This window comes from Salminus brasiliensis, chromosome 10 (assembly GCF_030463535.1).
Source record: "Salminus brasiliensis chromosome 10, fSalBra1.hap2, whole genome shotgun sequence".
NCBI lineage: Eukaryota > Metazoa > Chordata > Actinopteri > Characiformes > Bryconidae > Salminus > Salminus brasiliensis.
In genome coordinates, this window is record NC_132887.1 from 11,108,210 (window position 1) to 11,133,967 (window position 25,758).

At 39.9% G+C, this 25,758-nt stretch overlaps 5 protein-coding genes across 5 annotated transcripts in view; 2 read left to right on the forward strand and 3 right to left on the reverse strand.

Annotated features, from left to right (window-relative positions):
* Window positions 1-1,300: 1,300 nt before the first annotated feature.
* ccdc197 (coiled-coil domain containing 197) lies at window positions 1,301-6,056 on the forward strand. Its single transcript, XM_072689205.1, has 9 exons — window positions 1,301-1,593; window positions 2,998-3,052; window positions 3,260-3,436; window positions 3,705-3,862; window positions 3,968-4,050; window positions 4,226-4,398; window positions 4,608-4,718; window positions 5,562-5,678; window positions 5,791-6,056. Exons 1-9 carry the CDS (start codon window positions 1,487-1,489, stop codon window positions 5,992-5,994), a joined length of 1,185 nt encoding a protein of 394 aa, XP_072545306.1. The 5' UTR covers window positions 1,301-1,486; the 3' UTR covers window positions 5,995-6,056.
* A 567-nt stretch (window positions 6,057-6,623) lies between these two features.
* On the forward strand, window positions 6,624-9,081 carry LOC140564099 (ubiquitin thioesterase OTUB2-like). Its single transcript, XM_072689206.1, has 6 exons — window positions 6,624-7,427; window positions 7,576-7,656; window positions 8,004-8,122; window positions 8,223-8,307; window positions 8,391-8,582; window positions 8,687-9,081. Exons 2-6 carry the CDS (start codon window positions 7,576-7,578, stop codon window positions 8,891-8,893), a joined length of 684 nt encoding a protein of 227 aa, XP_072545307.1. The 5' UTR covers window positions 6,624-7,427; the 3' UTR covers window positions 8,894-9,081.
* On the reverse strand, window positions 8,908-15,871 carry ddx24 (DEAD (Asp-Glu-Ala-Asp) box helicase 24). The gene is made up of 9 exons (XM_072689204.1): window positions 15,764-15,871; window positions 13,273-14,104; window positions 11,311-11,769; window positions 11,063-11,216; window positions 10,367-10,879; window positions 10,199-10,274; window positions 9,923-10,111; window positions 9,656-9,785; window positions 8,908-9,378 (listed from the first exon to the last, which is right to left on the reverse strand). The coding sequence occupies exons 1-9, from the start codon at window positions 15,767-15,769 to the stop codon at window positions 9,137-9,139; spliced, it is 2,601 nt and encodes an 866-aa protein (XP_072545305.1). The 5' UTR covers window positions 15,770-15,871; the 3' UTR covers window positions 8,908-9,136.
* Window positions 15,872-16,754: 883 nt separating this feature from the next.
* serpina10b (serpin peptidase inhibitor, clade A (alpha-1 antiproteinase, antitrypsin), member 10b) lies at window positions 16,755-19,859 on the reverse strand. The gene is made up of 4 exons (XM_072690307.1): window positions 19,315-19,859; window positions 18,597-18,870; window positions 17,803-17,950; window positions 16,755-17,051 (listed from the first exon to the last, which is right to left on the reverse strand). Exons 1-4 carry the CDS (start codon window positions 19,784-19,786, stop codon window positions 16,860-16,862), a joined length of 1,086 nt encoding a protein of 361 aa, XP_072546408.1. The 5' UTR covers window positions 19,787-19,859; the 3' UTR covers window positions 16,755-16,859.
* Window positions 19,860-20,727: 868 nt separating this feature from the next.
* The window catches only part of atxn3 (ataxin 3), a 7,024-nt gene continuing 1,993 nt past the window's right edge, over window positions 20,728-25,758 (reverse strand). Inside the window, exons 4-11 of the mRNA XM_072690308.1 lie at window positions 25,033-25,118; window positions 24,864-24,930; window positions 24,587-24,674; window positions 24,340-24,475; window positions 23,567-23,730; window positions 22,699-22,858; window positions 22,496-22,548; window positions 20,728-22,352 (exon numbers count right to left, since the gene is read on the reverse strand). Coding sequence (XP_072546409.1) covers window positions 22,315-22,352; window positions 22,496-22,548; window positions 22,699-22,858; window positions 23,567-23,730; window positions 24,340-24,475; window positions 24,587-24,674; window positions 24,864-24,930; window positions 25,033-25,118 — 792 coding nt within the window. The 3' untranslated portion in view covers window positions 20,728-22,314. The remainder of the gene's footprint in view (window positions 22,353-22,495; window positions 22,549-22,698; window positions 22,859-23,566; window positions 23,731-24,339; window positions 24,476-24,586; window positions 24,675-24,863; window positions 24,931-25,032; window positions 25,119-25,758) is intronic.

Below are 25,758 nucleotides of genomic sequence, written 5' to 3' on the forward strand. Positions count from 1 at the left end.
ATGCTAAATTGGCCCATGGGTGTGAACGTGTGAGTGAATAGTTGTGTGAGGTACCCTGTGACGGAGTGACGCCCTTTCCAGGGGGGTATTCCTGCCTTGTGCCCAATGATTTCAGGTAGGCTCTGGGCCCACCACAACCCTGCCCAGGAAAAAGCTGATAAGACTTGAAAAAATGAAAAAAATAATATGCCACGCCACAACTACAGACTGATATCTACTTGATAAACCTCTTATCTACTGCAACTTTATATACGCTGAAAAAGCGCTGTGTTGATTTGATCTGATCCAGCTGTGTAAACCGTTTACATATCATTTGTTTTCCAAAGGGAAGTGCTGTAATTATGGTGACTATCATGCATTGCATTTATTGCTGATTACTAAGTTTGGCTCAAGACAATAAAAGCCAAATTGACAAAATTTCCCACGGTGCCCTGGATGCATCTGATCAAGACATGATTGGAGTCTTAAGTATAAGTGTCTGGTTTTACTCTGGAGATACAAAGCTAATGTAGTGTAGCTAAAAAAACAACAACTAATGGATACTGGTAATATCCAAGTCCTTATCAAGCTGGACTATGTGTGCTACAAAAGGAAGACACCAAATATTGTGTTGGTTGTTACAAAGCCCATAAAGTATCATGTAGAAAAATTTAGGGATTTATATATTAAAACCAGGGAATGCTTTATTAAATGGAAGGAATCATTTATTAAATTGTGGGATTTTTTATTTTATGGAGGGAATTATGTATTAAAACCAGGGAATGCTTTATTAAATAGAAGGAATCATTTATTAAATTATGGGATTTTTTATTTTATTGAGGGAATTATGTATTAAAACTAGGGAATGTTTTATTAAATGGAAGGAATTATTTATTAAATTTAGATATTTTTTAATTGAGGAAATGTTTTATTAAATTAAAGAAATTATTATATATTATATAATATATATATATATATATATATATATATATATATATATATATATATATATATATATGTTATATAATTAGTTTTTATTTAAATAAGGGAATTATTTATTAAAACCAGAGAATGCTTTAATTAAATCGAAGGAATTGTTCATTAAACTTTTTATTTTATTGAATTGAGGTAATGTTTTATGTCTCTAAATATAATTTTCTACCTTTATACTTTAGGGGCTCCGAGGCTGAATGACAGCGGTCCTGAGCAGACACCAGCTGCCACACTGTCGCCCCCTGTAGGACACTTCGTGTAAACTCACATTAACCTGAAGAGCACGCCGGCCGGACAGTTGCCAAGACAACCGAGAGGGGCTTCCAGCGCGTGCCTGTGTGTGCGTGCTGCGGTTACCCGGTAACACGAACACACAATCCGGAAGGAGCTGAGCGGAGAGCTGTTGCTGGAGCGCAGGGGACACATGTAACAGATCTACAAGAGGACTCACACCGCGGACCTTTCCCCCTCCGGTTTAGCATTCCGAGGACGGAGCCTGGCTGCATATCCGAAAATGGCCACGGCGTCTGTCCCTGTTTTGAATAAGGATGACCCCCGTCTGCAGCTGAAAGTGGAAAACAGGTGGAGAAATGTGTTTGTAACGCAGGCGGAGGACGTCAGGTACGACTTCACAGCTCCTTAAGAAGACATATAGTAATGATGAATTATTAATTAATGCTTAATTGGATCCGTTTCGATACGTTAAAGCAATCCTCTTTTAGATACTCTTATAAAACAAGACGTCTGAAAAGATGCCTTGTGTTCATTTTCAGTTAATTTGAGCCTCAACTGTTACAAAAGTACAAATTCTGCAACAAAAGAAGTGCTTTAGAGCATCCTGGCCTTATAAGCCCCAAATAAACGCAGCAGCTATGAGCTAGCACTAGTTCAGAATCAGAATCAGAATCAGAATCTCTTTATTTCACCAAGTATGTTACACATACAAGGAATTTGTCTTGGTGAGAGCAACACGTATGACAAGTAACAAAAAACGCAGAACACAGTCTTACACTAAAGGAAAATGACACTAAACAATAAATAGTGTAGGGGATAAATTCAAAAAGTAAAAAGTACTAAAGGTAACAAAGAGCTAAAAAAATATATTTACAGAAAAGAACATCTGTACAGGTGTGCAAATAGTCATAGTGCAAATAGGCAGAGTAGTTAACAAGCTAGCTCCCATAAAGGTAAAGGTAAAAAGGTAAAGGTGCATGTATTTGTCAGTGTACACTGTACAGCGAAATGTGTCCTCCGCATTTAACCCATCTGGTAGTGAACACACACTCACACACACACACAGGGGCAGTGAGTACACACACACACACACCCAGAGCGGTGGGCAGCCAACTCCAGCGCCCGGGGAGCAGAGAGGGTAAAGGGCCTTGCTCAAGGGCCCAACAGTGGCAGCTTGCCGAGCCCGGGAATCGAACCCACAACCCTGTTATCGACAGCGGAGCTCTAACCGCTGAGCCACCACTGCCCACAGTGATACAGTTTATAGTTTATACAGAGTACTGACATGGGCTGGAAGAGCCAGCACCACACTAAACATCAGCTCTGCCAGCTTTGATGTTTTTAACACACATCATTGCCGTCACACCAAAAAACATTATTAAAACTTTATAGGATAAAAAGACGGTCAGATTAATTATGTCAGAAAAAGAATAATCAAGGTTTTGTGATGATATGCTTTGTGTTAAACCTTGGCCCTGGTTGAATTGTACAGTCTTTCCCAACCCTGGCCCTGGGGGCACCCTGTCCTTCACATTGTGGTGAGTTCCCTGCTTGAACACTGCACCCACTGCACCTCTGAAAGCACTTGTTATTTGATTAATTGAGCTGTTAATTGATTAGTAGCATTAGGTGTGTGTGCAGGGTAGGGTGCCTTCAGGACAGAGAGGGTTGAGACACACTGGAAAAGTACACTTAGTGTCACATAGCATCGCTAGTAAAGGTCAGGCCTGCGTTTTAACAACCACAGGAATGCATGTGGCTGATTTGCATAAATGCTTTTTTCCCCTGTAGTCTTTATGACAAAGAGCATGCGGAGAATGTCAATCACATTCCTGTCATAACAGAGGTAAGTGTATTTGCCTTTAACATAATAGTTTTTTTTATATGTCCTATAATGACTGCAACATAATGACTGCAGTTGGTGCATTGGTCTTTCTGCACTTTTCTTTCATACTGTAAGTTTCTGCTATGTGGATGACAGTTTTGGGTCAAACGATTTTCCTATTGAAAACTTATACGCTTACTTTGAGTGCTTTCGTTAATCATTCTGCAGCCATCCAGCAGAATATTGGACACCGGTGTCAACACTCTTCAGAGAACTCTATTGCTGAAGAAGCAGGTGCAGGTGGATGAGGTGAATAAGCAGTTAAAGCAGAAACAGCTGGAGTTCCAAGGTCGCATGCAGATTCTGGAGCAGAGGAGGGCAGAACTTTTGCTCAAACAGCAAGAAGTAGGTAGAAGACTTAAAGATTTCTGTTTTCCTCTTCACATTTTGCCGTCCGATTGTTTGGTTTATCTGATAACATGCTCAGTGTCACATGACATCAGTGACACTGTTCCAGTGAAATTTCAAACAATTTCCCTGTAGCTTATCAAAGCTGTCAATCACAGTAACCCTGAACAACACTCTGTGCCGAGTCAGAAAGTTACACAGTGGAAATCAACATGAAAATGTTAATTGTTATCTTGAATGCAGCCTGAGCTTCTCTGTCCTTCAGACGAAAGAAAGGGCAGCTAAATTCGAGAAGTTTGTGGAGGAAAATGAGGTGAAACGACGTCGTGCTTTGAAGAAATACCAGGTGGAGAGCAAACAAAATGAGCTGAGGGAGAAAGAGAAATCTGAACTGTCTGTGTATCTCGATCAGCTTCAAATGAGGTAAGGGATTGTCTTGTCAGGTAAGGGAGAGTTTTTATCATGTAGATTGTAAGATAAACCGTCAAATATCATAAAACTAATGTTTAACTGCATATTTATCCACAGACATCAATATCTGAAACAAAGGGTTGATAAATATAAGATGTATGAAGACTATCTGATGAAGATTCTAGACTTACTTCCAGAGAGTAAGAGAAAACTTCTGTATCTGTTCTGTATTTTAAATTTGATTATTATTAATCATTAATCATTATTAAAAATCTATGTAAGATATTACAAATACATAAACTAGTAATTTCGATCATGACATGTTCTTTAGCTTTTCCTGAACATGAGATTTGCATTTGTCATTGTTATGTGCAGATTATGTAGAAAATGGAGCTGACTCTTTGGCGATGCCCATCATCAGACGCCATGAGACTCTGTCCATCACCCAGCAGGACCTGGTGCAGCGCCTGGCCAGCTTGTCAGAGGAACTTGAACAGGGCCAACGCAACCTGGACTCGCTCAAACAGGACCACAACACAACCAAACTGGTACACTGCATACACATAGCAGAGTTGCACATAAAACAACAACAATAATAATCATAATAAACAGTTAAATAGGCACTGCTATTTCATTACACATTAGAGGAGGTTATATCTGGTGCAAATACTGTGCTATATAGTATTAAACCTTCTTGTGTCTCGACAGTGATGGCCTCAGCCAAATGTATCTGTACTTTTTTTGTTGGCTGAAACAGATGATGAATAAGGAGTTGTCAGAACTGCAGACCCAATGGGACCAAATCAAAGAGAACAATAAACAACTGGAAATGACCCTTCAGATTCACCAGGGCCAGTCTCGAGACCAGGTCTGATTTCCGAATGCTGTTGTCTACAAAAGCGTGTGTCTACATGTCCAGTGTTGATCAAGACCGGCTCAATCAGTGTGATATCTGATATCCAGGGCATTAATAAGGAGACTGCCCCTTTTACTGCAGTTTCTACTCCACCAGGAAGACTTTATGCTAGATGTTAACCCCTTGACCCCTTAAGACATGTATGTGGGCCTATTAACAAAATATGTAATTTCAACCATAATATTTACTTACTAGATAATTCATAGTGATTAATGAATAATTCATAATCAATACTGAATATTCCATAGTGGATACTAAATAATTAACAGGTACTGGATAGTAGACAGAGAATTAGTAGACACAGAATAATTCATGGTAGGTACTGAATGATTCATTGTAGTTACTAAATAATGCATAGTAGGTATTTAATAATTATTCATAATAATTCATAGATAATGGTTGTAGATAGTGTTAAAATTAAATCTAAAAGTCTAGGGTTCAAGGGGGTTAAAACATTGCTGTGAGATGTTGACTGCATTCAGTCGCAAGCAAACAGGTCAGGTACTGATGTTGCATGTTTTTTTCTGGCTCAGAATTGCCACACCAACTCATTCCAGAGGCGTACCGCTCTATTGCTCAGTGCTAGGAGGCGTTATACCCTCTAGTCAGTGCTTGGTGACAGTGTCTTGTTTTATTGTCACTGCTTTTCTATAAACATTTTGCTGTGTGTATGTGTGTGTGTGTGTCGGCAATGATTGCAGAGTAGGACTGTGGAATTCACTCATTTAAAGAGAAGTCTGGATACTTTTTTGACAGTCAGGGACTCAAGTGAAGCTGTTCATGCTTTTGTGTTAGGCTGAGGAGATTGGGAGTCTTATGATAGCAGTGAAAAATCTTGGGCAGCAGTGCCACCTGCAACACTATGGCTCATTAGAAGATATGAATATGCTGACAATAATGGATATGATAAAGGTAATATTCACATGATCAAAATATTGTGCAAAAATATAACAGATTATGTGTGTCCTACAGACCACAGTGAAGGGCTGATTCATGTTTAACAGGCTTGTGACGATTTCTGCAGGAGTTCATTCTGGATAAGGCAGATACAGAGAGGAGAGCGATGCGGCTGACAAATTCCGGCTCAGAGCTCACAAAGGGGAGTGCAGACAGAAGGAGGACTGGATCAGCCTTGAAAAGAAACACCTCCAGCAAAGTCCATCTAAAGAGTACCAGCAAGACCAGTGGAGGGAGTAAACTGCTCAGCTCATCCAAAACAATGCAATGAAAATTATGTTTGTGATTATTAATTAGAGACTGTTGACGTGAATTAAAAGGAGACTGAAAGTGTTGGGAAGTGGAACTGTATGCATTTCAACATACAATATGATTTACAATGAAAACATTTGATTTGAATTTAGATGTGGAAATCCGATTGATGGGGATTCAATTCCTCAAGCTCACTGAACGAAATACAGTCAGATTCATCATAATGGACATTTCTGGCATTTGACTGACGCTCTAATCCAGAGTAACCTACATTTGAATCATGTTACAAGGGTAGGCAGATGTAGTGCCAGATGTCTTGCCCAAGGACATTACACCACATTAACCACATAAAACCCCAATTAATTCGCATTTATATTTGAATATCATATTGATGGGGATTCAATTCCTCAATGGACAAAGTCACCGTCACATGCATCATAATTTACATTGCTGACATTTGGCTGATGCTCTTATCCAGAGTAACTTACATTGGGATCATGTTGCACAGGTAGGAGAATGTGAGGGTTAGGAGTCTTGCCCATAGACGGTTATTAGTGGTGTTGTGTACTGTACTTATCTGGCTTGGAAACTGCACCCTTGTCCACCACAGGGAAGATGGTGTTGTTACACACTTTGCTACACCAACCACACAGTTTACATGTTATGTGGTTACGTGTCTGCTTGTCTTAACAGCACCAGTCCTGTCATTTAAGGATTACACCAGTCTCTGGAGATACACATCCCTGTGTGTTTTAGCCCCCTCTGCCTTGCACTTCATGCACATTTCAGCTAGAGATTGGGATTGAGGTCTGCTGATTTTGCTGGTTAGTTAACGTGTCCCAGTAAAACCAGTAATGTACACAGATTTCGACCTAGAATGATCATCTTGAGTGTCTGTATGGTGTTTGGTCGGACACACGTGTGTAGAAAACGGGGGTAAAATGGACAGAGGCCTCAACAGCCCGGCGTTCTTGGTAGACAGAAATGGGAATGTTATTACTGAAGCTGTAAACTGGAAGCTGAAGTTTAGCACCCCCTTCCGGTGCATAACGTGGAGTACCCATGTTAAAACGATTAGAACAGGACCAGCGTTTACATTTAGACCTGAAGAATTCATCTTTTACTCTTTACTGGTTTTATTTAACACAGATAACGTACAGATGCTTATCTCGAACTTCAGCCACTTTCGCTTTCGCACCCCTTGTCCCTTTAAACGGAAGGCACGTGGTTGTTCCATACGTCCGGTAACTGTGACAACAATTACTACCTTCACGCGAACGGGTTCTCGAACGCAGCTCGCGCCGCTTTTTTAATCTAACCAGCTGTTTGGAACGTCGCGTGGCGGGAGACTGGACGCTTCGACATGTTCAGCCTGGATCAACCTGAAAACACGGACCACAGCCTGCGTGCTGTCCACTAACGCAGCTCACGTCGCCGAGGGGATCGAATAAGGTAGGGCGAATAAGCTAAATCCTGTAGCTCAGTTGACAGCCTCTTTTGTTTTTTACGGGTGTCGAGAACACGAATGCGTTTAGGGTTTAACCAGGTGATCCAGATATAAAAGCAAAGGTGCAGAGCTTGCTCTCCCTCTGTGTTGTAGATGGACGAGTCCAAGTTAGTCTCAGGCAAAGAGGCAGTTTCAGCTCAGATACTGGAGCAGTCAGAGGAAGCGAAATACCAGGTATGTGTCCATATATGACCTCTGCTAAATATCCTTTGGCTCATGTTCCCTGCACTCACTTTCTGAGAAGAAATCTGCTCAGTCTCATTGCGTTACATAAAAAGTGAGTCTTAGTCACTGAATCATGTCTACAAAATGTAGTATTTTGGCCACACAAAATGTAGAAATCAGTAGAAAAATGAGTACAAAAAAATTCCAGTGTACTGTATTCCAGTAGTCATGGAGTATTTTGTGTCCTAAATGTAATTGCTGGACATATCACATCTGTCATGAGTCCACATAGAGGGCAAGGACAGGTAGAGGATGATCCTTGTTCTGTGTCAACCACTTTGCTTTCTTTTATGTAGGACATAAGCCACCAGTTTGGATTCATTCGCAAAGTGAAAGGAGATGGGAATTGTTTTTACAGGGCTCTGTGCTTCAGACTCGTAGAAACACTGATGCACAATGGAAGTTCTATGAAGAGGTAGATGCACTACAGCTGTTTTCCCTGCTTTCTCATGGCACATCTGTTCAACCTGGGCACTCATGTGGCTTTACGTCTAAAATTTGCTCTGTATTTTAAGAGTTAAGGATAAACTGATAAGAAGTCACGAAGACCTACTTACAGCAGGGTTTGATGAAAGTGAATTTAAAGAGCTCCTCAGCACTGTGAGTAACAATTTCTGCATGATTAGGTAGACAAATGTAACTACTATGCTACAGCATGAGCTAAACGCATGGCATTGTTCCAGTTTCTCAGTGTACTGGATCAGCTTGAAGCAGATGACCGCGAAGGAGCACTCTTGGGGTTTTTCAATGATCAGGCTACCTCAGACAGCATGGTGAAGTACCTGAGGCTGCTCACCTCAGCTCACTTGCAGAACCATGCAGATTTCTTCCAGCACTTTGTGGAGGCCCCCAACCTCAAAGCTTACTGTACTCAGGTCAGTTATATCTGAATCTTTACCATGTATTAAAAAAACAAGTAGAGAAGCCTTTTCAGCCTTTGAAGCATTGGGACATCCACCCTGACTGTTTGGTTTCTTAGGAAGTAGAGGCCATGGCAATGGAGTGTGACCATGTGGAGATCCTGGCTTTGTCTGAGGCGCTGGACACTAGTCTGTGTATCATCTCTATGGACAGCAGTGACGGCCAACTCGTGTACCACGCCATTCCAGAGGGATCCGAATGTTCCATATACCTCCTGTACAAGACATCGCACTATGACATTCTCTACAAGCACAGAGAACACTGAAAATTGAGGCTTGGACCAAAAGTACATTTATGCCAACTTTTACAGCCTATGAGCAAGAGGCAGTGCTCTTATCAGTGTTTTATATAAATAAGCTTGAGTTTAATTTCCAAAACAGTGAGCATAATGGTTTACTAATCACATTTTCTCTACACTGAACAAAGTATAAAGACTGGTTTTCTTTTTCTGATTCTTTTTTACACAAATCCTTTATATGCAATTTTCTTTAAAGTAATGTTACAACTTTCAGGGGTTCCCGTTACGCTTCTGCTGCTGTTTCTGTTTACGTTGTTGATTGGTCACACTGATTAGTGCTGTTTCACTGGCCAATGGCAGCTCCGGCAGCTGCAGCTTGCCCATCTGGGTCGGGTACTTTGTCTGCATGTGGGGTTTGAAGACTGGTTGGGTGAGCAGGTGCTTCAGGTGTTTCTTCAAGCCTTTCACCAGCTTCTGTTGGTCCCTGTCATCTTTATCGTCCCTGCCACCTCCTGAGAGAGCACAAATCAATTTACTTCTTAATAGTAATTAGTTCCTACATATGCAAATGGAACACAACAGTGTAAAACAGGGGGCTCTTAATCCCCGTTCTAGGGACCCCATGCTCATGCACATTTGTTTCCCCTACTTTAAAACAGATCAGGAGAGGCTTGTCATTAGTTAACTGATGTGCTAAAGAAAGTAAACACAAAAATATGCAGTGTGGAGTCCCAGGAACAAGAACAAGGAACCCTGTTGTAGGGCTACTTTTTATATATAAATACAAACCCATGAACAAGTCATCATCTACGTCTATATCCATTTCCTCTGCTGCCTGTCTCAACCAAGAATTGTGCTGCTTCGCTCGGCTGTTGTGATATTCAATTTTCTCTATGTTCCTGGCCACTTTGACACGTTCCTGCAGAAATGGTCACAAAATAACACCCCCCACCCCAGTTAAGTTAGCTGAAGCAAACTTGGACTCTTCTGGATCATATGAAGCCTATTAACTACACAGTATGCTATTTCCCTTACAACTTCCATTATTCTCCATACCTTAATTGCAGCCATGCACTTGATCTGAATAGGAAACATGGGAAGATCCTCATCTTTCCCCAGAGTCCTGTAGATCTTCTTAAAGTTAATCATATCATCTGGCCCAATCAGGAGCAAACTGAGACCCTCCTTAGCTGCACGAGCGGTACGTCCACTACGATGGACATAGGTCTCAGATGTCCTTGGAACCTATTACAAAATATAACGTATGAATCAATACATTTATTTAAGTAATAAAAAGATACAAAACAACTATGTAAAATGTTCCTAAATGACCTGATAGTGGATGACATGCTGAACATCTGGAATGTCAAGCCCCCGAGCCGCAACATCCGTGGTGAGGAGGATACAACTGGTGAAAGATGAGAAGGCAGAGGTGAAAAGCCAATCTTTAAACTGGGCATTAAAATGTAGTAGACGTGTAACTGCTTGTTCGTCCTTTACCTCTCCCTCTCTGCAAATCTCTCCAGATTTTTCAGTCTCTGTTTCTGGTGCATATTGGCATGCAGTGGCAGTGGGTTACAATCCAAAATAGTCAATAGTGAAGTGAGGCGCTTTATGCAGTCAATGCTGTTGGCAAACACCATTGTGCGCCCAGGGTACTGCAGAAGAAAGTAGTAGAGATAAAAATCTTTCTCGTCCTTCTCACAGTGGATTCTGGTCTCCGTCAGCGTCTCCACTGTGGCCTCTTTACGGGTGAGGTCGATGATTTTGGGCTTGTTTTTGATTCCCACTTTCTCCATGAGGATCTCCAGCTTGCTGCGCTGCTCCAGCTGTTTTCCCTTCTTCCGCACCAGGCGGGTAGGAAGGCTGTGGACCATGGTCAGTGTGGCGGAGAACACAAACGTCTGCCTCTTTGGGTTGAACTGGGACGTGCTGAGCATTTCCAACAATTTCTCGAGCTCTGCAAAATGGCCTTTCTCCACCATGCGGTCAGCTTCATCAATGACCAGAGACCTGAGCAAATCAATAGTGGAACACTATTAATAGAGGTTACATTTCTCTCCAGTATGATTAATGCAAAAATATCCACAGAAGTGTAATAGACAATAAAATATGAAAACAGTAAATGGTGAAAATAAAGATATCTTTTTCATTAATCAGTGTACCAGGTAAGGGGAGCATAGCATCACAAATTACCTGAGCTGTCTCAGATTCCGCAAATGGGGGTGCTTGTCCTGAATCATCTCCCACAACCGGCCTGGTGTTGCTATTACTATCTCTGGTCTGCGCTTTAACACCCTGTCTTGCTTCTGCTGTGCCATGCCACCCACAAGAATAGCAGTTTTTATACCTGTTAAAAGACATCACCATGAGTGCAGTTCTGATGCAATCAATTAAACCCTTCGATAAGCACATTAACTAACTTCCACAATAATAACACTGACCTGTGAACTGTGCAACAGCATCAATATGATGCTTGACTTGAACAGCTAGTTCTCTGGTAGGGGTGAGAACAAGTCCAAGCAGGGGCCTTTTCTCACTTTCCCCTTCTTTCTCAGCCCTCTTTGCTTCAATGTCCCAGCCTTGAACAATGCTTTCATCATTTGTTGCCAAGCCATCATCTTGACTTTGCTGGTCATCATCATCATCATTTCCATCTCCATCCTCTGTTGCCCCCAATGTGATCCCCTCATCTTCATCCACTTCACCACCCTCTTGTGCTCTGGACTCTTTTTCACTGTCAGTTACCTCCTCATCTTCCTGGTCTAATCCAGACTCTGTGCTCTTCTCAGTGGCTAGACTGGTGTTCGATTTCCCTTCTGCATTCTTAGAGTGGATGGATTTCTTCCACTCTAATATTGTGTGAATCATTGGGATTCCAAAAGACAACGTCTTCCCACTTCCTGCAAAGCAAGAGATTTACATTAATTAAAGTGAATGTTTAATTATTAGAAACCTTACAATCTTTATCACAGGGTTAAACAATGAACAGAGTGGAATAGTGAGAGAATGTGCCCATTACAGCTAAACCACACAGAACATTCTAAAAGACAACAGTCCTGTGTTTGATACTGTATCAGTGTACTTCCTTCTTTAAATTGTGCCAAACCAGGAGTGTGTGATATGGCATAATTATGGTACCACAATGTCAATTAATGTCAGTCAATCAATTAATTAATTATCTGCCAAGAGTGAACAGCCAAAAACAATTAGAGACAAATAGTTCATCAGTGTTTTGAAGCAGATATGTTCACAAGTCATTAAATACAAGTCCAACTCAAGAGATCTGCTTTAGCTGGAGTAACCGTCTCTACTGTCCAGGAAAGGCCTTCTTCTAGATTTTGGAGCACTGCTTTAAGGATTTGTTCAAGACCATTAGTGAGGTCAGGATGAAGCACCCTCATTCCAGAGAACACAGTTGTTCCACTGCTCCATATTTTTGTGCTGGGGGCTTTATACCCCTCTAGCCCATACTTGGCATTAGGCATGATGACAATAGGTTTATACGCATCTGCTCCAGAGTGTCCCATTCTATTGGTAGTACTTCTCTACAGGGACTAGACAGGCTGTGTGTAACTTTCACACACCATACCTGTGTGGAAAGACGATAATGATAATGGAAAGACACTTATTGTTCACATTATTTTTTGGCGAGTCCAAGTTGAGTTGAGAGTCATTCGAGACAAGTTGCAAGTCAAGTCTTAAGTCTATATGTATGTAAAGGCATTAGGAAAGGACACTGTGACAATGTGATTTCTCAAGATAATGAGAAATAATGCCATTCAGCCCAGTTTGATACTAAACAGTTTATAACAGTTAAAGTGTTTTGGCCACATTTTGAAGGTGGTGGTGATTTGTTAAATAAATCTTTAGTATCTAGTTTTAAAAACCTATGGTCATGGTCATCTTTTTTTGTGTTATTCGTTATCACCAGGATTTTTTACAGGTTTAAGTTTATCTTAGTGTGAGGTGTTAAAAGTAGGAAAATTAGGCAAGCATAAGAATCCGAGGCACAATAACTAAATTGTGTTAGCTAGATGACTGAGTCAGAGCATCTCCATATCTCCATAGCATCATATATCAGGCAAGTCTTGCTTTACTGGTATGCAGTGGAAAGTACACCAAAAGTGGATTAAGAAAGGACAACCAATAAAAAAGGGCATGAAAGGAGTCATGGGCACCTAAGGCTCACTGATGTGATCCATAGAGACCTTACAGTCCTACTCAATATTAGGCAGGTGGTATTAATGTTAGGGCTGATCGATGATACTTTGGACTGTCTGTTACCTAACCTTTGCACAAACTAATGGTGCAGTAACAACTGGTCACCATTATGTAGGCCATTAAACTATGCTGTATAAAACAAACACTGCTCACAATTCGTGTTTTACAAAAGGTAATTTTACCTGTTTCGGCTGCACCCAGAATATCCAGGTGATCTCGAATGGCAGGAGGAAGAGCAAGAGCTTGAATTGGGGTGGGTGCAGAAAATCCAAGTTTACTCAGCGCCTTCAAAACAGGTTCAGGAACAAACAGGTCTTTCCATGCGGATACATCTGTATCCTGACCTGCTGAGTTTGAGAGGGCTGCATCTGTCCAGTTCTTGGCTTTTCCTTTAGATTTACCAACAGGGTTTACTTGGGAATCTGTTTCTTTCACAGCTGATTTCTGTTGTTTCTTTGTTTTCTTCTTATTTTTAGACTTCAATATTGTAATTGAACTTTCTTCAGTGTGTTCTTGCGTCTGATCCTCTCCTTCTTTAGGCAGACTGGAGAAACTTTCTAAAGCGTCTGGACTCTCTGTACAATCTTCTTTGTTCAGCTGATTCATCTCAAGGTTTGCAGCATTACCCTTGGATTTCTTCTTTTTCTTTTTCCGCTTTTTTGCCGGTTTCTCCACAATAGCCACTTGTTCAGCATCGTCTTCAGATGACTGCTCCGCAATTTCTTCCTCTAAAGGTTCTTCTTCATCCATTTCTCTGGCTTTTCTCTTGTTATTCCTCTTTTTCTTTTTCCCCACGGACTCCTGTAGCAACTGGGACACAGCCGCTGTCTTTTTGGATTCAATCAAGGAATAATCTGTAAGTTCTTCAAAGACAACGACTTCTCCCATGGCCTCATCAGCAAAAATGCTGGGATCTATCTTCACAGTCTTCCATTGGCCCTTTACAAGGATCCCTCGTTTTTTACCAGACCCTGGGCGCTTCTTTGACAAAGTTTTGGTCTTCATCTTTTTTCCCTAGAAAAACAAGATAACAAGATATCAAGCAGATCTGAAGCTGAAAAAACAAGTCAGGTACAAAACAATGTGAAATGTCCTAAATGTAGGCTACCTATGTACCAGTAGTTTTTAATCCTGGTCCTGGAGTACTGCTCCTGGTAGTGTTTTCAATACCTTCATATCTCAATAAGAGTCTATTACAAACATCATTAGTTATATCTGGTGTGTTGGGAGCTGAGGGTGCAGGGGGACTCTTCCATGTACAATATTACGAAATCACTGTTGTGCACAAGATTTTAGAAGCCCATCTATAAATGTAATGGTACGAGCATTACAGTTCAGTGCATGCAGTCCAAAAATACACAAGAACGCCTCGCCTATAGGTATGGAAGACAGACGAATAGAGTGTATAACCAAATGTTATAAGCACACGTTCCACCTGTAAATCTGTTTGCCACGCTCCCAATGCCTCCATGTTTGTGTGTGTGCGGGCTCACTAAGTAAGGGTGATTAGACTCAGAGCAGCAAATTGATCCCAGCTCAGTTTCACAAAAGCCTCATAGTATTAAGATCTTCTGGGATGGTAGAGAGAGTGTTTCATGTGATGCTTGCTTACCATTTAACAAATAAAATTGCATTGTTTTATTAAAATAAACAGCAAAACAAACCAAAAAACAGTGTACTATGAGGTACAGTAAAAGCATAGTAAAAGTGAACACAGGTGGGTCTTTGCATGTAAAAGTAGGAAACTTCATAAGCTATAAGTAAGGCTGGACAATATGACAGTTTTATTGTACTGTGATCAACTTAAATATTGTGATACAAATTGTGCTTTTCTAAGCATATTAAGGGAAATCATTAGTGCTTAGAGAACATTTTGTTAAAAACTGAGTAATTATACTGGTTTAACTGGATGAAGTGCAGCATGTTTAAATAATAATAATAATAATAATAATAATAATAATAATATATTTTTAAGAATCCATCACTACAGATGCATTTTATCTACAATTATGGGTATCATGATAAATAGTATGCATTGTGATATTTTTTTACCATATCACCCAGCCCTAGCTGTAAGACATTAGCAATATTAAGCTTAGCTTAAGCTGACTGGTGTCTTAAATTAAAAATTAAAAAATAATTCAAGCCTAAAAAAAAAAAAACAACAAAAAAGGTACAAAACAAGGTGAAATGTCTACATTTAGGCTACCTATGCTATAAACCAGTAGTGTGTAAGCTGTTAGCAACATGCCAAGCTGATTGGTGTCTATAATGAAAATGAATAGTGAAATAATTTGATTTGCCTATTAAAAGATCCTAAAACTGCTTCATTAGACCCTCATTACTGCACTAGTCTACTGTAGGAGTGACTGCTGCTGTTAATGAACCCCACCACACTTCTCACAGCAGGTCTTCTGATCGAACCCACTGTGGTGAAATCAACAGAACTAAAGTACAGTGGTCAATGTCAGCTGCCGGCAGTTATTAGTCTTATTAACTCAGTCTGACCCAAAACCAGACACATTTGGGAGACTAGTGTTCGCCACAGTGCTAAGCTCTTAAACACAGTATCACTCCGCCAGCTTTAACCGCTGTCTTTACTGCTCAAAAAACATAAGCTAACGCTTGAATACCTGTAAATAATTCATAGCGTAAACAAAGAGTTATACTCACAGTCATTTTTACAGCCTTGTTTAAAAAGTTGTGCGTGTTTGATGAAGACTGCCCCTCACACACATGCCCAACACGAGGACGCGGCCATTACTGTAGTGACGACAAACAGGGTTGCCAGATACCTCTGTGAACTCCACCTGCTGTGGTATTAAAATCCCCCCTTCTTCTCCGATGGATTTTTTGTTTTGTTTTTATTTTTAATCCACGTTTCTTGATATGAAAATTTCAGGTTGAACAAGTAATATTTAATTTTGGTTCATGACATGTTGAAATTGTAATGACCATATCAATTACTGCCTTAGACATTCACATGAGGCTTTAGCATTAGCCCAACCCGTCTCTCATACAGACCTCAATTTTAACTCCCGGTGGCTAAAAAGTTTATAATGTATCTCAGTCTATTTATTTTTAAACGTAAACACAATAGTCTGTATATATATATATTTTTTTTTTTCTTTTTTTTTTTTAGATAGATAGATAGATAAATAAAAGGTTGAACCCTGCTGTGACCCTAAAATCTAAAAACTACAAAACCTTGTTTTAAAAACGACTAGTCTAATTACATGCTATAAATTCATATTGAATTTCCTAATCTACCTAATATTGCCTGCAGATCTGACCCATCAGGACAGGGACTCTACAAAGGGCTAGCATGGCGTCCTGTGGTATCTGGCACACAGACATCACTAGCAGATCCTTTCTATCCTGTAGGTTGTGAGGTGGGGCCTCCATGGACCACATCAATGAGCCTTGGGCTCCTTAGGGTCTATGACCCTGTCACCAGTTCACACGTTGTCCTCTCCTTGAAGCAATCACAGTTTGATTCTTGGCAAAATGACTTCAATTCTTATGCTTTTGTCCTGCTTCCAACACATCAGCTTCAGGTACAGACTGTTTACTTGCTGCTTAATGTACATCACCCTTGAAAAATTCAATTTACAGATAAATGGGGGGGGGGGGGGGGGTGTATAATCAACGGACAACCTGGAAGAAAAGTGATTTAATAACCTAGAACACATAGGTGAACATGGTCATAGCTGAAAAACAAACGTTTCTAATTCAGGGCGCTTATTTATTGATGGCAGCACCTGCTAATTCATTGCTTTGTGGGGTCAATCACTCTGCCCATGAAGAGCACACTGTTTGTTGCTTCATGGTATATAAAAAAGAAAAAAGGCCTGTTCACAATGAAGGTGGCTGGCAGAGAGTACGCTGTGATTCCCACGCTTGTTGCTGCTGCGGCTACAGTGCCTTTCTCATCCACTTCAATCACAGCTTTGTGCAGAACCTGAACACACAGAATCAAGAATTAAAAATGAGCAAGACAGCTTACACAAAGTAGCGAAGCACGTATTTTGTGGATATTTTGTGTATATATTGCTATTAATTTACTTCATTTAGGTTATTGTATTTGTCAAAGCTGTATATTCTGTGCTTATCTTATATATTCTACCTTATATCAAGTTGTTTTATACGAGTGGACAGTTATCAAAGCATTTCACTGCAAGTTCTACTGTGTATAACTATGTATGTGACAAATAAACTTTGAATTTGATTGTCAGTTATATATGATATCAGACTGAACCCATCTAGGTGAAATGGTAAACCCTGGATCTTCAGACTAATTATTCACATCTACTATGAAAATATCATCACTGTTATGCAAAAATATTGTATTTCCATTTTCTTTTCTGTTTTCCACTTTTTGGCAGTTGTTCTTTCCATCATGAAATTGACACAATGTATGGACCAATAGAAATGCTCCAAAATGACCTGGAATAAAATCTCTTTATATCGACTTCTATTGAAAGTTAAGAACAATATTCTTCACATGTAAAGCTGCCATTTTGGAGATACAAGGTTTGTGTGTGACAGTGACTGTATGAATGTTCTGTTGCTATCAGAATGAGAAAATGTTGGTCTACAGACCAACCCACTGAGTTAGTAATGTAGTAATACCTAACTGTGCAGATGAGTACTTTGTATTAGTGTGGTATAATAAAGCCCCAATATTATATCAGGCAAAAGTGCATACTGACTTGTGAGACTTTTAGACCAGGTTCCTGGCTCATGCCTTTGAAGTTAGCGGAGTATGTGAAGATATTCTGCATGCCCATGGCTGGTAGTATCTTGTGCAAAGAATATGACTGTTCCATCTTAAATCTGGGTAGGTAGACCTCCAGTTTCCTAAGAATGCGAAAGAGAGCAATAGTAAAATCCAGTAACTCTGCTGTAATGCTTGAACAAACACTATATGGACAAAAGTATTGGGACTCATTTATTGTTTCTTCCCAAATCAAGGATATTAAAGAAGTGTTTATCCTGCTTTTGTTGGAGTAACTGTCTCTGCTATCCAGGGGAGGCTAGATTCCAGAGCATTGTGAGAATTTGATGGCAGTCAGCTGCCAGAGTCAGAGAGTTTGTGAGGTCAGGCTGTTGAGCACCACCCCACCACCCCACCTCATCCCCAACTCATCCCAAAAGTATTGGATGGAGCACCAACCATCATTCCAAGAAAACACAGTTTCACTGCCACAGCTTAATGCCTGGCATTGGGTATGGTACCAATAGGTTCATGCTTATCTGCTCCAGAGTCTCCTATTCTATAGGCAATATTGAGTGCATTTGCATATCTGTTACGTTAATAGGTGCAACTTAAAGTAGCTGAATGCATTCATAAGAAGGGGTGTCCACAAACATAATACAATTTAGGATTAGTGTATTGAGGTCAGATATTTCTGATCATTTATTATTATTTTACAAAAACACTCACAATGCAACAAAAGACCAGTATAATAACAATATAACAAACATGCCAATGTATAAAACTTACGTTTTTTTCAAGTTCTTGATCCAGTTAAGAAACCTCTCAGCATTTATTTCATCATCTATGACGGTGTAATCAACACTGTTGTCAGGTAGGACAATAAGCATAGCGGCGCCACCCAAATAAGGTAGGCGCAACACCTTTGCCTTAAGCTCGTCATCACTGGCAATGTAGAACTTATCCATAATGAACATCATGGGCACCTGGACAATGTTGTATTTGTCCACATAAAACCGACTGCTTTCAGTGTTGTTTGGGTTAAAAGGTCTCTCCCAGGCACCTAGATACAGAAAAGAACCATTTCATTTAGACACACAGGTAGGGCTGCAAGATATTGGAAAAAAGACATTGGACATTTTCACCAGACATCAAAGATCCAACATGGCATATTAATAATGCACTCTGCGTATGCAAGATTGGAGTAAAATTAATGTTACTGAGCGGATATTACTTGCCTATAATAGATGGTACGGAAAATAAACAGTGTGTAATTTTGTCATGTTTGATATATTTTGGCTGTGCACATCCTGCGATGTAAATACTGTGCTTGCACACATTGCGATTGCGATGCAGACATGATGTATTGTGCAGCCCTACACACAGACATAGCTTACATCTCTTGCACAAGACTAAACTCAAGACTACTTCAAAGGCAAGCCATTCTAGACAAGCCAGTTTGACTGCCATGAGTTTGATCATCTGGAGCGTGCAAACTACTACTCACCCTGAAAGAAAATGGTATTGATCAGCATCATCTGAGTCAGTGGTTCAATGCTGGCCACCATCTCCTTCACCTTGTCCCCAGTTTTCTTCCTCACATGCTTATTAATCGTCTCCTTAGCAATGTTAGCTTTTCCAAAGTCCACATGCTCTACATCAGCATGAAAGAACTTCTTGATCTGATCACTGAAAGCCCTCTCTATTTGGAAATGCAGGTCCACAAAGAGTGCTGTTCCCTGTTCTAGTTTCAGTGCTCCGTCATGGGTGATGTTCCCCTGGAGGTGCTGGAAGAGTTGTGGAATGAGCTCAGGCTGCCCATTCTGTTCTAGTGTGTCCAGATTCAGCCCTGACAGGATTTGGCTGCGTGTGGAGTTCCTGGCTGCCAGAGACAGCGTGGCGAATGCTGTGGAAACGCTCAGTGGAGAGAAGAAAATGTTGTTGTCGTGCTGGCTCGAAATCTTACGATAAAGGTTCATGGCAAAGTCTATATTTTTAAAGGTCAGATCAGTGATGTTAGGAGCTGGGCCTTCCTGGGTTTGGAAAGCAGACTTGAAGGAGGAAGCGCAAATCAGAAGGAACAGCAGTCTGGCCTCCATCACTGTCTTTCAGTGTTTGATCTGAAGAGATAAAATACCAGGTTAACTTTAAAGAGTAGCAAAACTTGCTACATAAACATAAACAAAACTGCTAAATAACTACTAAAGCATACTTGACTGTACATGACTGTAGTTCTACGGTCATTAATAGCAGGGTATCTATGAATTACCATAGTAGAATTAGTCATTGCGTACAAAAATAACTAAAGCATGACCTTTTTTAACCCGAGCAACAAATATATACAGTGCCCACTAATTTTTAAACTGTAGAAACACCCATGCAAAGAAAAACACAAAAGAATAAGGTACATTTGTTGAAATACAGTGATAGAAAAACACAAAAAACAATAGATGCAATATATTTGCTACATTTACTCCTTTGTTGTTCTTCAACTTACCAATAAACACCAGCTAAAGAATCTGTCTCAGGCTGTTCTGTTCCCTATGTTTGGAGAAACAAAGTGCAAGCGAGCACTGAGAGTTATCTATTAACAATTGGGTGTTCAAACACGAGAGGGTCCAGAAAGCAAGTTTAATCCAAAACAAATCAGATGGAGCGACTGAATCATTTAATGCTTATAATACTTCATATAATACTGTTCATTTTCTAATCTATTAAAGATTCATATTTCTGCAGCCAGTACAGTCCTGTCCAGTCCCAGGAAACATTCAAACAGATGTACAACACTATTGTAGGCAAAACAAAGTCTTACAGAAAGTCTCTCAGACAACACAGCAGTCAAATAATTCTCTTGTGTAACTGAGAGCATCGTATGACTGAAATCAGAGTGAAATTTCTGAGAGAAAGAAACACAATTCAACAGGGGAAAAACATCATTTAATTTTAAGAAGTAAAAAAAACAAAAACAAAACAAATCAATAGCTACAAAGGTAATTGTTTGTATTGGTGCGTGAGCAAAAAGATCACTTATTCTACTGCAAACAGCTGGGAGCAAGATTATGTATGAAAAGAAAAAAGCCTTCAGCATCCACTACCTGCTTTAATGATGACTCAAGAAACTGAAAAGTCTATTAGAAAGAAAATGAATGAACTTAAAAAGTGGGTGAAAAGCTTGACTGTTTAATGTCCATAACAGCATACTTCCTTACTGCCAATGTGCATCACACATTTTTGTGACTGCCCGAAAAGCCTTCTCTTGATTGCTGCACATGTCAACCTCACTCAGATATTTGCAGCACTGGTAAATCCAGTGAAAGGGTGCCCGTAAACACTCTCAGTAAAGCATCATTACTTTACTAAATTGGAAGTACAGTGATTAAGTAGAGTCTTAGTGTGACTGCTCTGTCAATACTTTACATGCTTTTATATTCTAGCAACCAATGTAGATTATCCCTTAACAGATGTGTTATCTATGCGGGCATGGTGCGTACACACACACATGCACACAAACAAACACACAAGCACATACAGAGACTAAGGAACATTGCTGAACAGTAAACAGCAGTAGCTGTTGGGTTATACGGAGAGCTAGGAATCCGTGCAGTGTAAATACTGACCACAGCAGTAGTCTCTCCTTTCTGATCTTAGAACAGAATTCAACTTTAGCTGTACAGAGCAGAATAAGACTCGACAATACTTTTTTTCACTCAGCTCATTTCCCCCTCCACATGAGATACAAACGGTCATACTGGACCCATATCAGTGAAACCCTCATCAAGAAAAAGATTGTATTGAGTTTCTTCAAGCAATCATGTTAAACCACCACCTACAGCATTACCCAGCGAGAGCAAGGTACTGCACCAGAATTCACAAAAAAAGGGTCCCTCTTAAAATTATGCCTGGCAAAAACAGATAAGACAGGGTATGGTGTGCCCAATAAACACAGACATCTAGTGGTCCTGAATAACCCTTGCACCCTTTAAATAAGGGTTTTAGGCTCCTTTCCATTCTCCTCTGGTTGACACATTTGTGAGAACATCCTCTATCAACTCACCACAGCGTATGTATACCATTTAGAAACCTCCTCTTCCACCATGAGTCTGAAGGACTACAAACCGGTCATTATTATGAAAATTATGTTAGCATATTTAAAGGCGCTGTGGTAAAAAGGCCATAACAGACTTAAGCGAGAACTGCTTTGGGCTGCTGAGCCCTCCCTTTTCCCTTGGACTTAAAAATAAAGTAGCGGTGCACACAACGCCACTTTAAACAGCAGATCATGGTACTACTTTCCATGTAAGTGTCTGTCTATTTAGTTCTTTCCATATAAGAGCCTTGTGAGTGGATCTATAGGGTGGTGCGTTAGTGGTGAATGGTCATCTGGTCCTTCCTGTCGTTCAAACACCGAGACAGTTTAGAGAGAAAGGAAGCTGCTTGAGGTGGACGGGGCAGCTAGTAGTTGGGTGCTGTAGAGCTCTGGCTATAGATCCCCATGGTCACTGTGTCCTCACTGGCTGCGTTTATTCCCAGTGTCCTGCTCTCCACCTGATGGTGTAAAAAGCAAGACAAAAATAAAAACTTAATGGAATAAAAATGCTTGTTTTGTCAGCTTTATCACTGTAAGTCAACTACATAAATTCCTAGACCCAGTAAAGTATATCTAATCCAATGTCATAACTCTGCCTTACCAGCAACTTTTGTGTCCGGTGAAGATGTGGGCTGAGCCTGTTGTTGAGACTGCCTATATAGACGAACAGCAACAGTACATAAGACATTGTGATGTTTATGAGATGCTAAAACATACAAATTATTTGTTAGGGAATACTGGTTAAAACAATACAGGTGAAATAGATTTCTAATATTCAACTTCATAGTGGCAAAGTGTTCATGCCTGTCAAAATATGCCTGTCTTCTCCTGCGAAGCTCCTCTGCTGTGAGGCTCTCGCTTGGAGTGTTTTGTGCCACGCCACCTGTAGTGCTTTCTGAGGAGCTTGGAGTGATGGCAGCTACAGGCTCTTTAGTACCTATTAGGGTGCTGCTTCCAGAAGCTCCTGGAGTAAGGGGATCAACAACATTGTAGGTATTGTCAGCAAAATCACAAATTTTTAATCTAGCTACGAATAAGTGTACTAGATGACAAACAGAAATTGGCCATTTTAACGGCGAAACCTTCTATATACACAGATGACCCAAAACATCACGTTAGAAGGCAACTCGTAGGTGACATGGATGAGGAATGAGGAAGAAATGGACAGGTCAGAAGAGTTTAGTGACTATGACGAAAGCCAAATTGTTAAGATGCTTGGCAGTGAGACCTCATAACATACAGAATCTAAAGGATCCATCTGCATCAGATACCACATAAAATCTTCTGAGGTCTTGTAGAATGAGCTGCGTTGAGAATTAACAGCACAGTAGGCTGTTCTGGCTTATCAGTGTAGACACACCTTGTAAACATACAAATGTCAACCTTTGTGGTTTGACTTGGCAAAAATCATGAAATCAAATGAACTTGTGTCAAACGTGCCCCTTTTGAATTTTGTTTGTTAAAAAGACCAGGCACCTGAAATGAAACTGAGAAATATAGTTAACAAAAAAAAACAGAACATATTGTGATGTGTTGTGTGTTTGTAAAACAAGGAGGCTTAATGTAAAGCGTAACACTGAGACTTTAGAATGGTCATGATAAACTACCAGGTCTGATTCAACAGCAGCATTATTGCTACATGCTCTAATTAATGTCCATGTTCATGTCTTACCCTGCATACTGAGCTGAATGGCTCTGCGAAGGTCAGCCTCCTCATCTTCCACTTCCATATCCTGTCTGCTTAAGGCCAAAGCCTTCCTCAGCTCCTCCTCATCCTCATCCACCACACCTTCTTCCATACCATGCCTAGTCTCCAAAGCATGCTGCACTGAGGTTCTGGAAAACAGAAGAAGACATGGACAAAGACACAATGTCAATATGAAGTACAAACCTACAGAGCCTCTCTGCCTGCAGTAGTGGGTCTCAATACTAAGGAATGTGGTCAAGAACTGTGTCCCAATGGCATACTACATACCAATACTATGAGATATAGACTAATAATCAATAATGCAAATATGCCACTGTGTAAGTTCTTCAGCTGCTGTTGCCACAGCACTTGCAATGCTATCCACCAGTTTTGCATTGCATTGTAGGATAATAGTGTCCATCGTGACCACACTCATAAAACAACCGGTACGTATCTTGGATATTTGAGTACACTTAACTTCGACACTAATCTATACTATATACTTCATAAACACAACTATGCACAACTAGCTGGGATGTTCTAACTTGGTACTACTGGTTTGTTGTCAGATTACAGGCTAACTAATAAACTACATTTAAACATGAACAAGAATAAAAAGAAAATCAATGAAATTATTTCTTAATGATGCACAAGTTTGGCTTAATAACATAAATAATCTGTGAATAGCGAATAATATAAAATTAATAGGTTTGTTGTGTGTTACGGACACAATGGGGACAGTGCTAATAACTCCACACCTTTGACCACTACTTGTCTGAGCCTCATCCTCTCCAATGAGCTTTGGTCGATGCTGCTGCTCCACTCTCATGATTCGCAAAATCTGGTCTGCCTCACATTCAGGCAAGTTCCCCCGAATCACAAAAATGGAATAACCTGAAGACAAGACACGAATACACACAAACTAAAGGTCATCTTTAACATACTTGGAAAACTATAGCTAAAAGGTGTGTGAACAGTCCGAATACTACTCAATAACAACTTTACCTTCTTGCTGCAGTTGTGCAAGGAAAAGTGCCAGGTATGTATCTGATATGAGTTCTGGTCCCGTTAAAAGTGAGTTCAAATTAAACCACTACAAAGAAGGACAAGTGATACTTAAAACATATTTAATAAGTATGAGATTTCACTTCAGTTCTCTTCTGTTAAATAATCAGCACTTTAATTACATTTCAAAACAGTTCAGGTGTTAACTGTTATTTTTAAAATCAGCTTCAGGTTATACTTGTATACAATCAGTATTGTTATTATTCAGCCATCATACCTGCTGTCCCAGTTTCCGTACTGTAAACCAATGCTCCTTGTAGTTACATATAAAGGCTTTTTCATTTCTGAAATTACAGACAACATTCTAGTTCATACAATTTAAAGTAACTACAATGGAAATATTAATAAGAGAACAGTGACACATAAAAGCACTTAGGGAGACTTACACCGGCTCTATCATTAATCGCTGATACTCGCGGCTGTTGAAGAGGATGAGCTCTAAACCCCACACTCCTAAAGCATTACTTATCACCTGCCATGACAATAGGATTTACATGCAGATTTTTTTCATACAGTTTAAATACAATTACAAAACAAAGACTACTTAACTTCCTATACAATAACATATTCTGCTAATATCCTTTGAATATATGGTATTCTATGTCTAATTATCTGAAAATGATCTGACATTATAACATTATCCAACACAGAATGTGAGCCTACTATAAGAACAGAAATCAAACAGTCTTTGGGCACTTGCTTGTAACAGTCAAAGTAAGGTGTTAGTTTTAAAGTGGTAACTATTAGGATTTCTATGTCACAGATTTGAGTAGGCTGTATTGTTTAAGATGAATAACTAAAGACACGATAGAGAGCCTCAAACTTGTTTAAAGACATTAAAAGATCAACTTAATTTCTGTGTTTGGTTTCACATTTAATTGTGATACCCGGTCAGTCCAGGTGAGGGCACAGTTGGGCTTAACTAACTGCCAAAGAAGTCAATGAAAATATAAATATTGGGAAAACAAACAATAACCATTTTGTTTGATTAACTGCAGTATGCGAATATTTACTTGACAGCATTGGATCTGTAGAAGGATGCAGTAACAGCAAAATGGCTTAAGAAATACATGAAAAGATTTTACTTGTGCTAGATATAAAACTGAATCTGA